The sequence below is a fragment of the Channa argus genome, chromosome 22, assembly GCF_033026475.1.
Source record: "Channa argus isolate prfri chromosome 22, Channa argus male v1.0, whole genome shotgun sequence".
Taxonomy (NCBI): Eukaryota; Metazoa; Chordata; class Actinopteri; order Anabantiformes; family Channidae; genus Channa; species Channa argus.
The window spans coordinates 9,883,371-9,898,386 of NC_090218.1; the positions used below are offsets into that span (position 1 = coordinate 9,883,371).

General features: G+C 39.0%; 1 protein-coding gene across 1 annotated transcript in view; it reads right to left on the reverse strand.

The window, feature by feature from the left end:
- Positions 1–15,016, reverse strand: part of fstl4 (follistatin-like 4) — a 186,505-nt gene that overhangs the window by 27,233 nt on the left and 144,256 nt on the right. Inside the window, exon 7 of the mRNA XM_067492346.1 lies at positions 4,274–4,440. Coding sequence (XP_067348447.1) covers positions 4,274–4,440 — 167 coding nt within the window. The remainder of the gene's footprint in view (positions 1–4,273; positions 4,441–15,016) is intronic.

Genomic DNA, 15,016 nt, shown 5'->3' on the forward strand with positions numbered 1-15,016 from the left:
TGGAGCTAGTTGTTGTTGGTGCAGCATGCGGCAGTCACAAGGGGGTTCCAGCCGCAGCTTAGGGCGGATTAAGGCATTAAATAGTTTGCTGTCCCACCAAGTGGCAGAGTAGATGTCCTGATGCAGCTGTAGGTCGTGACATGAAAACCACAGACGGCTGCTTGCTTTCTGAGGACTCCGGAAATGAATGTGACCGGACAGAAAAAGAAAAAAAAAGTTAAAGGTTTTTTTTTTTGGTTTTTTTTGTAAGATGGATGGGGAGGCTTAGGAAGCCCCTAAACTTTTACAGAATTTACCGAATCTATTTAAGGTGACAGGTACGAGCACACCAGCGAGGGCAATTAAAACTGAAAGTATCACTGTAATATATCTAGCAGGCTATTTCACTCTCTAAACTGTGTAGCAATTCCTGTGGAAATTGTGAGCATCCAGTACAGTCCTGAATGTTGATCATATGAATCACTGGTCGAGGTGTCCACCGATACATCCATGTGATCAAACCTTTCCATCAGGTGATAAACTTCAAACTGAACTGCAGTATAATCAAAAAACAGATAAGTGAGTAGGATTTCATTTCTTTGGCTGTGCAAATGCTTTCACTTCACAGATGTCAAAAGCATTAAAAATGAGGCTGCACATGTTGATTATCACAGCGGATAAATGTGGGGCAGCTGTGCTCGACTCAGGTATAAATGGACTAAGACTATTCAGTAACTGAAACTAGTGACTTCAGCGTTGCCTTGGAGAGTTGAGGATTGGTTACAGCCACAGTATCCACTTAAATCACGACCGAATTCAAGCCTTTGCTTGATTTGAGCAACATACCATGTAACCTTTCACCAGGCCTGAGTTTTGTCTGGCTGCTGACTGGGACTAGGAAGGCTTCAATATACAAAACTAGGTGTGTCAAGCTCCTCTCAACCTAAGAGAAACACAACAATTAGACACAACTTTAAAACTCGCAGGTGTTTGTAATGTAGTTATGGACAAGGATCAACGTGGGCACTCTGACCGCTCTGCAGCTATGCAGCTGCCAGCACTTTGGGCTGGGATACACTGTGTTGTGACATGTTTTTCCATCCTGATGTGTCTGCAGCAGAAAACCATCCGATTTTAAGCTGTAGCTGATCAGTGTAGTTATGTACAAAAATCCATGATTGTATTTTTATTCAAAGTTAATGATTTCTTTTTGTAAAGGGGGAAAGCAAAAGAAGGACAACATTCAAATTAATAAAACTAAAATCAGTCTTGGAAGCTTTGCTTTTCAGATCGACAACAACATTAAAGTCAACTATGACTTATTCCCCATTGCATTTTCATTATACACAGAATAGCACCGCTGTAATAAACATCTGCACATACTTAAAAACCACCTCCATATTCTGTTCACCAAGTGAGCTGTGAAATATATATTGTAAAAAACTAAACTACAGTATTAAATTTCTGAATGAATGAGTATGTAATATCATACAAATGTGCACCAGTTTGGCTGATGTACTGTAGCAGCTACAGTAGAAGCAGAAGTCATGGAACTCAGCATATTTTTCCTCTGCTGCAATCAGACCCATCATACCAGTCTGAACCCTCCAAATTTAGAGAGTAGAAAACAGAAAGGAACAGTGGTGACAGAGAAGGCAGGCAGATGAAGACACATGAAGAACAGACAAAAGACAAATCACAGACTGTAATAGGGTCTCAGCTCTTATGTTTCGGGGGTTTAGAGACAGTGTGCAGAACAGCTTCAATCACTGTCACATGAAACTTCTGACAAACAAGACGGTGCGGCATGTGTTTCCATTCAACACAGTTCAACAGCAGAAAATGGCGTGTTGAAAGGTGTCTGACACGAGAGTGACGTCCCATCCTTCCTCTCGCTAGGTTTCACACGTGACCCACAGTGCAGTGGACAAATAAAAGGTTTTTTGACATTTATTCTGTCCCTTTTATTCTACTCTTTTAGCAGGCAGTGTTTAATGGACTCACTGTATGAACAGATTGTATCAGAATAAATTAATTTATCTCAACGGGTACCGCATAATGTTTGTTGACTACAGTCATACATCCCATAAACAGTACATGATTAGTATACTGTGTATGCAGCATGTTTAGCCACACATTTAAATGCATGTAAGACTCCAGTCATAAAAATGGATATTTATGAATGTCTAAAATACCTCATGGCTTATATATCCTATATTTACCCAGGGAGTCACAACGATAATTTGGTTTACTTTCTAAATGAATCGTATTTTTTCCACCTTTTCTATACACAGACAAAAACCAACAATGCTTTGCCTTTAACTTATGTGTAATGTCTGTCACTACGACCCAGATTAACTTCTCCCGCAAAGTCTTTCTGCTTATTATTATACATTTGTGCCGTACACCACTGTTGCCGTCTTACAAAAAAAAAAAAGTTTAAAAATGCAATGGCCCGGCAAAGCGTTCCACTGGGTGACAACATGCTCAGATTTGCCACAACTTTGCACAGAGGTTTACAGTAAGCCAGTGCATGCTGAAGATCATTTGGTGAAACATTCTGCTTAAAAAAATCTTTAATCAAACATTTTGGAATAAAAAATATGTGTGTCAACCTAATAATGTTTTATGTGTTTTTAATCACATACAGCACAAACAAACTAATTCAGATTGCAGAAAAGTTATGGAGCATGAATTGACATTGTGAAAAGAATTATGTATTTATTAGTCATTCTTTGAACTATAAAAGAAAAAGCTTTCGATCATATTTCTGTAAATAATAATGTTTTTACCTTTGTCTTTTTGGTCCTGACACAATGACTGAAATGATAAATTCCTCATGCATCAGATTACTGAGGGCATCTCGATCATTAACTTAAGGATATAGTTTCATCTTTCACGTGATTGAATAAGAACAAAGTCAAACACAGCCGGGTTTCAGTCTTCGTCCTCCACACAGATCACTGCACTCTGCGGAAATTCATTATGCACGGTCAAGAGCCTGAGGGACCTCTGTTGCCATCACCTCTACTCCAGTCTGCACCTTAACACTTGACATTGTTTATCAGCTCATCACCAAAGCGGACCAACAAGGCCGCTCATTAACATGCAATTAGTGAACTGCGAGCCCGGCGCTGTGCTATCAAGTGTCTAAAAAGTAGCATGGCCACATAAGTTTGTTAAACAATGAGCAAGCTATAATTCTGTTTCTCATAATGTGCTGTACAGTACATTTTTATCTTTTCATCAAACTTTTTTCCTGCCACCCTTCATTCTTATTGTCCTTCCTTGCTTAATTGGTTTCTAGTTAATTATCAAGATACAAATGACGAGCTTTTTCTTTTTTTTTTGAAGTATTCCTTTTTTCAATCAGGAGAGTAACACTCGGCACATCTCCAAAGATTTCCTAACAGCATTTTGTAAGCACTGAAAACAGAGTGCTATTACATAAAAGAACGAGCATGTTCTAAATGAGAAATTAACTGATAAACTCCCAGAGCTCTTAACACTTTTACAGCAGGAAAGTGAATTTCTAAGTTTAAAAAGGTGTTAATAGACTATTTGTTTTCAATCAATGTGAAGAGCCCTCCTACTGCGTCCCTTTACCCCTGAAGTTGATCAAATACTAATCAGGCTGTCCAATTAGGTTTCCATGAAGAACCAAGCATCAGAACACACACGGCTAATGATGGTAAGCATTCACACTCATAAGGTAAATCTGAACAATTTCACACACATTATAAGGTCTGTTATTCTGTGTGCACTAAATGGCAGACACAAAGCTTTTCAACGTCTCGTGAGGACAGTTTGACATCTAGCAGATAAGTAATTGGATATTTTATCAGGTGATAGCAGAAACACAACAAGAGCTGAAGGGAAAGTGAAAACTACTTTACACGATTGTTTAGTAACACAGTAGCTTTAATGCTGTACATCACAGCCGCGTGTGCTGTCAGATTATATCTACAGGTTTGTAGACAGGTACAGGTACTCTACTAAACCTGCTTCAATAGAGTTTACGCTGAAGTGCTAGGATGAAGACCACTTACAATCACACTTACAAGCAGAAGTAAACACATTTTCAGTAAATGTTTGCTAAAACACCTAAGTTGAATTTTCCCTATATACCAAACACCACTGCCCTACATGGGTTATTCAATACGCATAGTACACATTTGTAATAAAGGAATAAACAACCACATTTAGTAGCCACCACTATCAGCTGCAGCTCTAATATCATCAAAAGCAGCAATTTAAAAAAAAAAAGAAAGAAAAAAAAAAAAAAAGCACTCACATTGATATCCTCCAGATCCAGGAAGTTTAATATGATGCCGTTCCTCTTCCAGATGATTGGTGGGCGCAGCGTCCCCTGGATGGCACAGGTGAGGACGGCACTGAGGCCCACTGTTACCGTGGAGACGCTGATGCGCTGGTCCTCCGGCAGGCTCAGCTGGACAACCTCTGTTAAAATGAGAGTGTGAAAGGAGATGATGTGTGTTATAGAGACCAGAAAGAGATGACAGACGAGCAAAAGAAAAGACAACGGTGAGAACAAAAGATTGAGGAAAAGGAAAACATGCATGGGGAAAAAAGGCAGCTGAGCAAATTACAAATCAGGGTAAGTGTGCTGATGTAGTGGAACTGTAGCCAGCCATAATACATTTCTAAAAATCCATCTTATTACCAGTGGACCGGGGAGGATAAACAGCTGTCTGGGAGTAAAGGATAACCAGTGTAAAATAAGGCCATGTGTCAAAGGACACACATCTAGCCAAATATCACTCTTCTCATTAAGGGAAATTTATGTTCATTGAAATGGCCATCTAATTCAATTCACCTTTATGGTAAATTAAGAATTATTCTTCACTGGTTCCCCTTGGTGCCATAAATAGTATCTGTCGCCAAAGTGCGGGAGTAGGCACCGAATCTAGAGTCGCAACTACAGACTGAAAACTTCCACAGAAGCTTTTTCTTCTGTAGTCCAGTGTGACATCATAGGGATGGTGTATTTACAACAAAGTGTACAGTATGTACCATGTAATCTCATGTAACGTAATCGATATCATGACATTATTTGCATTATGGAACAACCCAATCTCCTTTTATTCTTTTTATTTTATCTGTACACATTATGCTAATAAAAGTACAAAATATAAGAAGAACATTGAGTGAGGTGTATACATTTGTACATGATAGACAATTATTCAGGCACATTGCCACTGACATGATATATAACTGTGTGCAACACTGGATCAACATTGGCTCTGGCACAGGATGTACCTGTATCAATAAATAAAGACAAAGATACCTGATGATATCTAAATGGAACCAACCAAGTGTGACTGAGCAAATCACACACTAGTGAAAAGATGAGCTATTAGTACTGAAATATTTAAACGTAATCCATTAAGCAGTTAATTAGATCAAAAAGCAGAGAAGCAAACTGAAGTCTGTCAACATGTCTGGAAACCGAGCGTGCATAGATATCGAAAATGGAGTGAAGACACGTTCAGCAAAATGTGAAAGCACTAACCTGAGGGAGTCAAAACAAACCGACGCCCCCTGATCACAGCAAATCCTCATTTCAACATCCACTCAGCACAATATGTCACTCTTCAAGCAGACTTCAAATAGACAGCTGACAGACTTTGAAATGTGTGTGAGGAAGTTCCTTTCAAGGTCCAGACTCTGACACATGCTGTTGAAAAAGACCCTTGGATATCAGCTGTCTGTTTCACGTTGGGTCTCCGGGTGATAGATACATCTGGGCTGACAGCCCGTCTGTCAGAGATATTTCAGAAGGCCTTGGGTCCAGTACACTGCCAGGTCCAACAAAGTTATAATTCAGCTGAGCGGTAATTTGGGTGGCAGAACACGCTTTGAGTGCCATGTGGACCGATGAGGAATGAAGAACATTGATCTGACATGGCTTGGAGGGGGTGGTGTCAGGGTGGCACTGTGAATTTCAACTAGGTCACTGCTCATACTGAATTCAATACAGTGCAGGAAAGTAAGGCCTGTGCTGTTTTTACGACTTTATGCAGCGGCTGACAATTGAGATGGGACACTAGTTTGACTTAACACTAATTATTTTAAAGTAGAGAGGAAGCTTTTAAATTTTGCTAAGGATGACTGTGTCGTCAAGGTTGGGTCACTGCAGAAGTACAAACTTTAATGGCAGATAAAACTCTCAAGGATATTGGAGCTTTTAAAAGCTACAGCGGGTACAAATAAGCATAGACTAACTAGTGACGTTTGGACTGAACTCAGTGATTTTATATTTGAAAAAAAAAACAACAACAACAATAGCTGCTTTTATGCACCAACTGTTTGCATGTAAGAAAAGAGAAAATGAGAGAAATTAAGGTTATGACTCATTTTAGGACTTTTTCCTACCTAATACCTGTGTTTTTGTAGACTGATTCACATCACAGAAACATTGAGGAATCAGTAATAGCACTCTGTTAATCAGATTTTTGGATTGAATACATTTATTTTGCTATGTTGTGAAGCAGTACTGACAGTGGTATAACCTTCAGCCACAGGGCCCAGAATGTAGGGCTGTGACACAGCTTTCCACATTCCAAAATAAATAGTAAAAGCTCCATGAATTCAAAATGGGCGTCCGTGTTTAAATATTTCCAGCAGAAGTCAGGCAACCACACTTGAGGTCAGTCTAAACTTTCAATCTTTATGCTGATGAATTAGATCCCACTTTTAATGTCTCCCTGAAAGGCCACAGTTAAAAAAAACGAAACATCCACCTTCATGAAAGATGGACCAGTTGTGAAATTAATCGTGACACCATGAAATTAATCCTGATTCCATTCAAACTCTCAAACAGAGATGAGACCAGAAGAGAATTTTTGTACCTTCGTAGGTGATGAAAAATAATAATGTGTGTTGGAAAATCTATTTGTTGCTTTTCTAAACAAACTGAGCCTTTTCCAGATTTTATGGGGCATTTTAAAGAGATTGTCCCATTGTACAATTACAGTAATCGCTATTGATGATTGATCTATACAATCACGCGTATTTCTAGTTCTATGTAACAATGCAAAGGGTGCTAGCTACTGTAATTGGTTTACATATTGTATTTGTTAGAGGATTTCTGTATCCATCCATGGTTGCCTTTGAACAATATTCAGCAGGCCATCGGGATTTTATCTGAACATTCTTTTGTGTGAAAATTAAATACAAACCCCTTCTATTCCGAAAACGACCCAGACGTTTAAAATGAGTCCTGCCAAAAAAAAAAAAATGCTTCCTAAATAACATTCTGACTATGATGTGCAAATTCATAATTACCAATCATCATATACTGATCAATGAATGTGTATACAAGCCTAAAAATACCAGTTTTGATACTTTGTACTGAGAAAATTTGGCATACTGGTGTTTTATCAGAGCCCTAACAGCTGTTCAACCTAAGCACATCATAGGGTTTGGGGAAAACGATCATACTTAATCTAATAGACAGAGTAATACAGTGTTGCATTTATTATTGATTATCTATTGGTATTTTTAATTTTAAAAAGTAATAATGGTAATAGCAGGCTGTATAAGCCAGATTAAGACATTACAGTAACTTTAACCATGGATGTCATCTATGTGGAACAGTCAGTTTACAGGACTGTTGTAACTCAACTTCACATAAATAGATTCTAAAAGATGTGAATCAAAATCAATCAGTGCCAATATCCAGTCGTAATCTCTAAGGACTTTTCAATGACAGATCAGTGCTATGAAAATCCGTTCAAACATGCTCCCATGTCATTTCTCATTGTCAGATGACCAAGACAAACTGCTTATGCACAAGCTGTGCAGGCTGTACCCCGGATGGCTGGGGAAGGTTGTCATGACATTATCTTGTTAATAATTCCAACAGTTTCCCCCTTCTCTCAAAATAGCTGCAATGTGTAAGTTAGTAATTGACTTTCTGGGGAAGGCAGGAGCTCTACTGTCCTGCTAAGCGAGCTACAGACAGGCTGGCAGGGATAACAGGGAGGTTTCCTGTATTCAGCACTGGAGGGATATACATTACAGCAAGATGAAGAAAGAGGGAGAAGGGCAAAATACTGGGAGACAGAGTACAAACAGTGACAAGGAAAGTGCATGAAGCAAATACTGTACAAGGATGCCTATAATGAAGAAAGAGGAAAGGAAGAAGAAAATGTTTATGATAAGGAAGAATGAGCTCAAACGTAAGAGAAAAACAACTTTAAAAAGGATGAGCAAATCACAGAAAGACACAAGAGAAGTACTAAAACTCTGTGTGTGTGTGTGTGTGAGAGAGAGAAAGAAGAAAAGAGAGAAATTTTATTCTGAGCATGTAGAAGATCTCCCTGGGAATAACTAATGTGGCTATACTGTGGCTCAGACAGTTGTTCCTTTTCCACTTTTATGAGTCTATCTCCTTGTGAGGTAGAGTAAGACATCAAGAAACAAGAAAAAAAAAAAAAAAGAGGACACCATGAATGTTCCAGATGGGTAATGCAGGTAAAACCCTACCCAAAGAAGCAGCAGCCATTTGTGGTGAGGAAATGCCTGGAATTGCATATCACCATTGTTTAAGTAGTACAACAAACAGTTTTGTGGATATTTTTAATTTTGCTATTAGGCTTACTTTCACATTTTCTAACCAGACAATGACCATATCTATACCTCACAGTAGAGAAGATCTACACGACGCCTTAACGTCATAGTAATTCAGTTCAACAAAAATAGGAAGCCTTCAAAAGCAGTGAAATACAGGACCTAGAATGGATCTTTAGCAATAACTCACAACCAACAAACATTCTTAATAATTGCATGTGGAACACAAAATGTAGGAGAGTAGTGCAAAATAACAGAGACACATGTGGCATTTGTTTGTATGTATGTGGATGCTGTATGTATGTATGGTATGAGATGTGAAAAACAAATCTGCTCATCATCTACTGTATACACACAGAATGTAAACATTACAGATGATTGTGCAGTGTGAAAATAATGCAAATGAAAAATTTGGATACGTATAGTAATATGGTGATGAAGGTGATGTGGGTGAAAAGTGACTCAGCAATTAAATTTGCATATTGGAGGCAACATGCTGAGGTGCATTAACACCTGTGTGTGTGTGTGTGTGTGTGTGTGTGTGTCTGTGTGTGTGTCCTTGTGAATACCACTAGCTTTTTGCTGTAGTTGGTTAAGGTGCAGACTGTGAGGTGTGGAAGTTTAGAGTCGCCCAGAGACACTTTGACATGTGGTTGGGAAGAGCAGGGCGTGAACCTCCGACCCTATGGCCACTCTACCAACCGCACCACTGCAGCCCCCTGACATTTCACTAGGTGTAAAATTTAAAATTCCATAAATCTAATAAGGTGTCACACACTACCTCCTCTCTATGTATATAGAGGGAGGCGTGGTTGCACCACCCACCCATATGTTGGACCTCCTCCCTGTAAGGCAATATGTATATAGTCTATGGTAACATTAATTTTGAAAACATGACAATGTTTTAATCCAAAGCAAACTAGAAAATTGTTTTTTTCTTTAATAAGTAATGAACTCAGCGTGCTCTCTATATAAAACTGAATTAAATTAAGAGGAGGTCATGTGTCTTGCTTAAGGACACACTGACATGTGAACAGAACAGCACTTCTCCCCCTGAGCCAGAGCCTCTCAAAATGCGTCATAGGTTTACAGTACATGATTGGGTATCGTGACATCAACATACATGCTATATTTTAAAGTATAAATACATATTGTGCCTTTTCCTGTTCCTTGCTGAACAATCCATTCTATTCCAATGTAAAAACAAACCTCCATGCTTTTATACAGCATCTATATTTGCTGAGGTTCACTGTCTCACACAAGGAGGTGGATATAACATTTTTGTGGGTGTTTGTTTGTTGTTCATATCTGTACGGCAGTGGAAATAGAAACGGAGTGTCAGGTTGAGAGAAACGATTGTGAAATCTATCAGAATTAAGCTGTCCAGCCTGCAAATTTTACAACATGACACCTTAGAGAGCTCTAAAACATATTAGTTAAACTACAAAGATAAAAATTAATAGTTTGCTCACCACAGGTTATTTAAAAGAAAATCTGGAGAAATTTACTACAGCGTTGATGTGACACAATAAAATAGAATTAAGCTTTTATTGGGAAGATGCATTTCTTTGAGAATCTAATGCATTTTTATCATTTCCTTCATGTGAGCAGGAAGACATTTAATTATTAAATACATTTTATATTTTCTTTAAGCTTTGACTTCATATTTAAAAAATCTGACTATAGTACTTACAATCTTTACAACAGTAAATATGGCAAATGTGCTGTTAGCAATAGACCCTGTACCTGTCCCCCTCTCTTTATATACAGGAGCAAAATAGCATTTTACACATCAGGAGACCTTTTTGTCCTTAGCTCTCCTCAGATAACCTTCTTTCTGAAGACATAACCACCCACTGATTAATGCGTAGTTCTCACTGTGATGACATGGTCACACTGAAGTCAGTTTTCTGACAGTAAATCTACACATTTGGTTACTTATTCTTATTACCCTCATCTGACATTGCTTATGACATAAACTTGGGGAAAATATGGGGGGGTTTTTTTGTTTTGTTTTTTACTATAGAGTGAGTATTAAACTAGGTGGTGTGGTGTGTAGATTACTAGCTTTTAAAAATGTGTAGATTATTGCTGATGATCATTAGAATTAAAGTCCATGACTGTGCATTGCAACCTAATGAAATATTTAATCAGTCTGAATAGAGGTGTCCTTGTGCCTATGCAAAAAATTGTTTAATGCAAAACATGGGGCTGAGATGTGTGATTTAGAAAAGTTCAAGTTAGTTTGCTAATAATTTGAGCAGCTGGTATCAGCTATCTGCAAGCTATTTGGTTATACGCAGGTAAAATAAGATGTGACTTTTACAACCGGGCTAAACATGGTTGAAAGGTTTATTGTATTTCAGCTGATGCTCAAAACAATGAAAAGGCTAAATCTCTTTACACAGGCCTATATGCGGGATGCAAGCACACCGATGCTTGTTTACATCAAACGTTCTTCTCATGAGTCTGTAGAGATTCATCAAAAGAGTGTTTGAGCCCATGTCAGTCCTCTTACACCTGAGATGATTCTACACACACACACACACACACACACACACACACACACTAACATGCCCTCAATTGCTTTGGGCCAGTGTCATACGAAGCAGACGTCAAGAAACTAGCGCCAAAGAAAACAAACTGCTGAGTCAGCTCACATCGGCATCGTCTGGGCTGATAAGTGGTGCTTGAACACAACACAAAGACGAGACATGATGAGAATGTAACGCTGCATGTTTTGCACTTGCGTGGGGGAGAGAATGCAGAAGACCTGCCAACATGTATGCTCAAATTGTAAACAACGCAGTGTCAGCTTACCATTTTCACACCAGTTACGTTAATCACAGATGGTTTATAACTACTTTTCATCGAGGATGTGTCTGATAACAAGCCAATCAGAGAGGCATTTTTTACCAACAGGAAAACGCCAAGTGATGCCAAATCAACATGTAGAATTAGCTAAAAAGCCACCACCAAGGAGAGTCAGTTGGGTGTGTCCCAGGTCTGAGACATCTCAGTCTCCCACAAACACTTGGTTGGGGGTAGTAGTGCATCACTCGTGTGAAAAGTTCATTTTACTCTCTTAATGTTTCATGTATGCAAATATATGCACACCACTCTTGATTATTCATATTTGACCCTCATGAAAAAAAATATCCCCATTTGGTCTAATTTGGTAAATTAAGATTCAGGCATTCATGATTAAGCTCATCACCAAGTGAAAAGCAGCTGCTACAGTAAGTGGGCTTGATTTGCCAGCCTTCACGTTTCCTACATGCTCCGGCAAAGCTGCCAAACTACTTAACAGTGGAGACTAAGAGGATTCAAAGCAAACTCAGGCTGGTGTCATGCGTCCACTTGGGTATGCCCTCAACTGAAACAATGGATTTCCTTATTGATTGTTGCTATGCAACCGCCATAAAGTCATGACAACAGGCCATACTGGACCACCAGCCAATGCATCACAGTAGTAAAGTGTATCAGTTTAACACAGGTTCCTCAGCACATGTCCAATGCTGCCTCCTGTTTTATTATATTATGGGAAGCTTGGAAATAAACTTAATCTAGTATACAGTGATGCATGGCAATGTTTAAAATGCAATTTTGTGCATCAATGTGTGCAAAAGTACCTTTGACAAGTGCAGCACAAAAAGAGGTGAAATGCACAGATGCGAAACAGTAAACTAAATACTTCTTAAAAATATATTTTAGAATCCTTATGATGAAATGTTAATGGAGAGCTACTGCATTGTAGGCACCTCAGTGCTTGTGAGCAGTGTCAGTGTATTGTCCAAGGTAAACTGACGTGGCCAGGAGGAGGAATACATTTATCTGGTGAAGTGAGATTTACAGAAGAAGAACAATTTGTTAATCTACAAATGCATTGTGAAACATGTCTTATGGGCAAAGAAGGCTGAGGCAGGAGTGGGTACGAAGGAAAAAACTTATGTAAATGGACTGAACCTCTATGGTGTTTTTCAGAGACTCACGACCTAATATTTGCATTAAGCAGCCCTGCTCATGTTGCAACATTGTCCACCCTGGTGTAAAGGTCACGGACTAAAATCATAGCCACCTTAACAAAAAGTGTAAATTTCAGTAACTTGAGTAAAAATAGAATATAGATGATATTGTCACATCACCCAGCACCAGGCTGAGGCAGACAATAACTTTATCCAAGTATGACCACTGTTTTATTTTTTAAAACAACAGCTTTATACAATCTATACAAGCATTTAAAAATGATAACAGTATTTACCACTACATGAATACATGTAATAAGAAGAATAATGTGAACATGGTGACACCAATGGGTTTGCATAGGGAGACAACTCCCACTGGGAGCACACAGTGCATACAAATGACACCGGCGTGTCATTGTGCATTCAGTATGAGGGCGGCTCTCTGCAGGTGGGCTGCAGCTATTAGTAAATATATCATCCATGTTTCAAACCCACTGACACCCTGAATTAATGTCCTGCATATCATACTGTACATGCATAGCCATTTTCTCAGGCAATCAATAACTATGCACTCTGAGTAAGTTAATCCTATGCATACATCATATATCAAGTCACATTTGTACATTTATACTGCTCATTTACTGTTTCACACGGACTCTCACTCTTATGTTCTTTTTCCTCCATCCCCTACGCAAACACTCAAGGACTGATTCTCTGTCTCTCATGCACGCAGACAGAAACTCAAACTCTCTCTTTGAGAGTGCTGGCGTGGTGATTATTCATGGGAGGGAGATGGGGATGAGCAATCAGTGGCCAGCTCATTAATCATACTGGATGCAGACCCTTAATCTCTTCCACAGGTACAGAGAAATCCTCTGCTGCTGCTGCTCCTTACTGCATCTATAACTTCCTGTGCCTCTCTAGCTCACCCTCCCTCCCTTTCTCTCTTCCACCCACATACTCATTTTCTCTCTGATGCTTTGTTTGCATCCCTGGCCTTTTCTTTCTGCCTCTCACCCACTTGATATCTCTAACTTTCTGACTGCCTTTATTTTTCCTGTTATTCTTAGAGTGCCACATTACCTTGGTTTATCTTAAATAGCAAGCAAAGCCACAATGATCTGATGAGGATTCTTCTTCAATCACCACCTTAAATTGACAGCCTTGTTAACAACAGAAAGACTAGCCAGCCAGAAGTTTATAGTACTAGTAGTTCAGCTTTGTTTATTAATTTGCACATAAAAAAAGCATAAAGGCCAAAAAAAAAGACACAAAAACCAAGAAAAAATGTGACTGGAGAGTTCAAAAAGCCACAGGTTTACCTGACAACAAACAACTCGATCAAACACATTAAAAATCGTTAAGTTTATTCAAAAACAATCTGTCTCAAGCTGTATTAATACACCAGGAAGAGCAGGCTGGCAGGAGATCTGGCTCTGCTTGCTCGCCCCCTCAGATGAATAAGCATTTCAACAATAAGGCTGAGGATATTTTACTTCACAACAAACAAGGCCCCTTACTTTGTGGAACACTAGATGTTTTGTGTTGGTTAGAGGCTGATGAGAACCACTTGTAATAAATTGGCAGAACAGCACAAGTTTATCGAACGGGCATGATAATTTGAGAAAATTGCCACCCCTGGATTCATTAAAAACAACAAGACAAGCTCTAGCATTTCCCCGAGCAGAGCATGCAATGCAAGCTAGAGAGTAAAGTTACAGTCCCATCTTTTGAAAAATCCAGAGGTTTGAAATGCTAACAAAATTAAAAGGCTTTATATGAATATAATAGGAATATAACAAGATCGTTCTCCAGTAAACTAACTGATGAGAGAACCACTCTGGGAGATGATGGTTACGAAAAACAGTCCTGCTGTTTTCAACTATACATATTACTCAAGCTATCCACCACAGTCCGACTAGGCAGGTTCGCTTCCCAGGTCATTTAAAGGGCACAACTGTTTCCCCCACATTATTTAATGACCAAATTTGCAGGAACAGACTGCTAACCGCGAAGCTTATTTCTGAGGTGGGTGTTGCTGCAAAGAACCTGAGTGCATTTCAAGGCGACAATGGATTTACAGAGGACGAGGCTCCATAATGACCCAGCATCAGTTTAGTAATGAAAGGGAAGAGCTCTCTTTACTGTGTCATTCAGTCCCTGAGGGCAGGAGTAACCCGTCAGGAAAATGAACAGATTAATTGCCTGTCTAGAGGGTTCACAGATATGTTTGGTGGAGGACCTCCAAACTCCACGGATACTAACTTTTATCTTGTTACCATACATTCATTTAGCTTGTTGCTTAACAGTTGCATCGCTCTTTTGAGACAGAATCATTAACCTTTGCTGCAAAGTCTTTGTTAATGCCAAGTCTGTAAATTGCCACATGCTAATAAACTTACACCAAGGAAAGGCAGAGCAATACTGGTTTTCAAGCTGATCACATTGCAAGTAATTTTCCCACAGCCTATGAAATC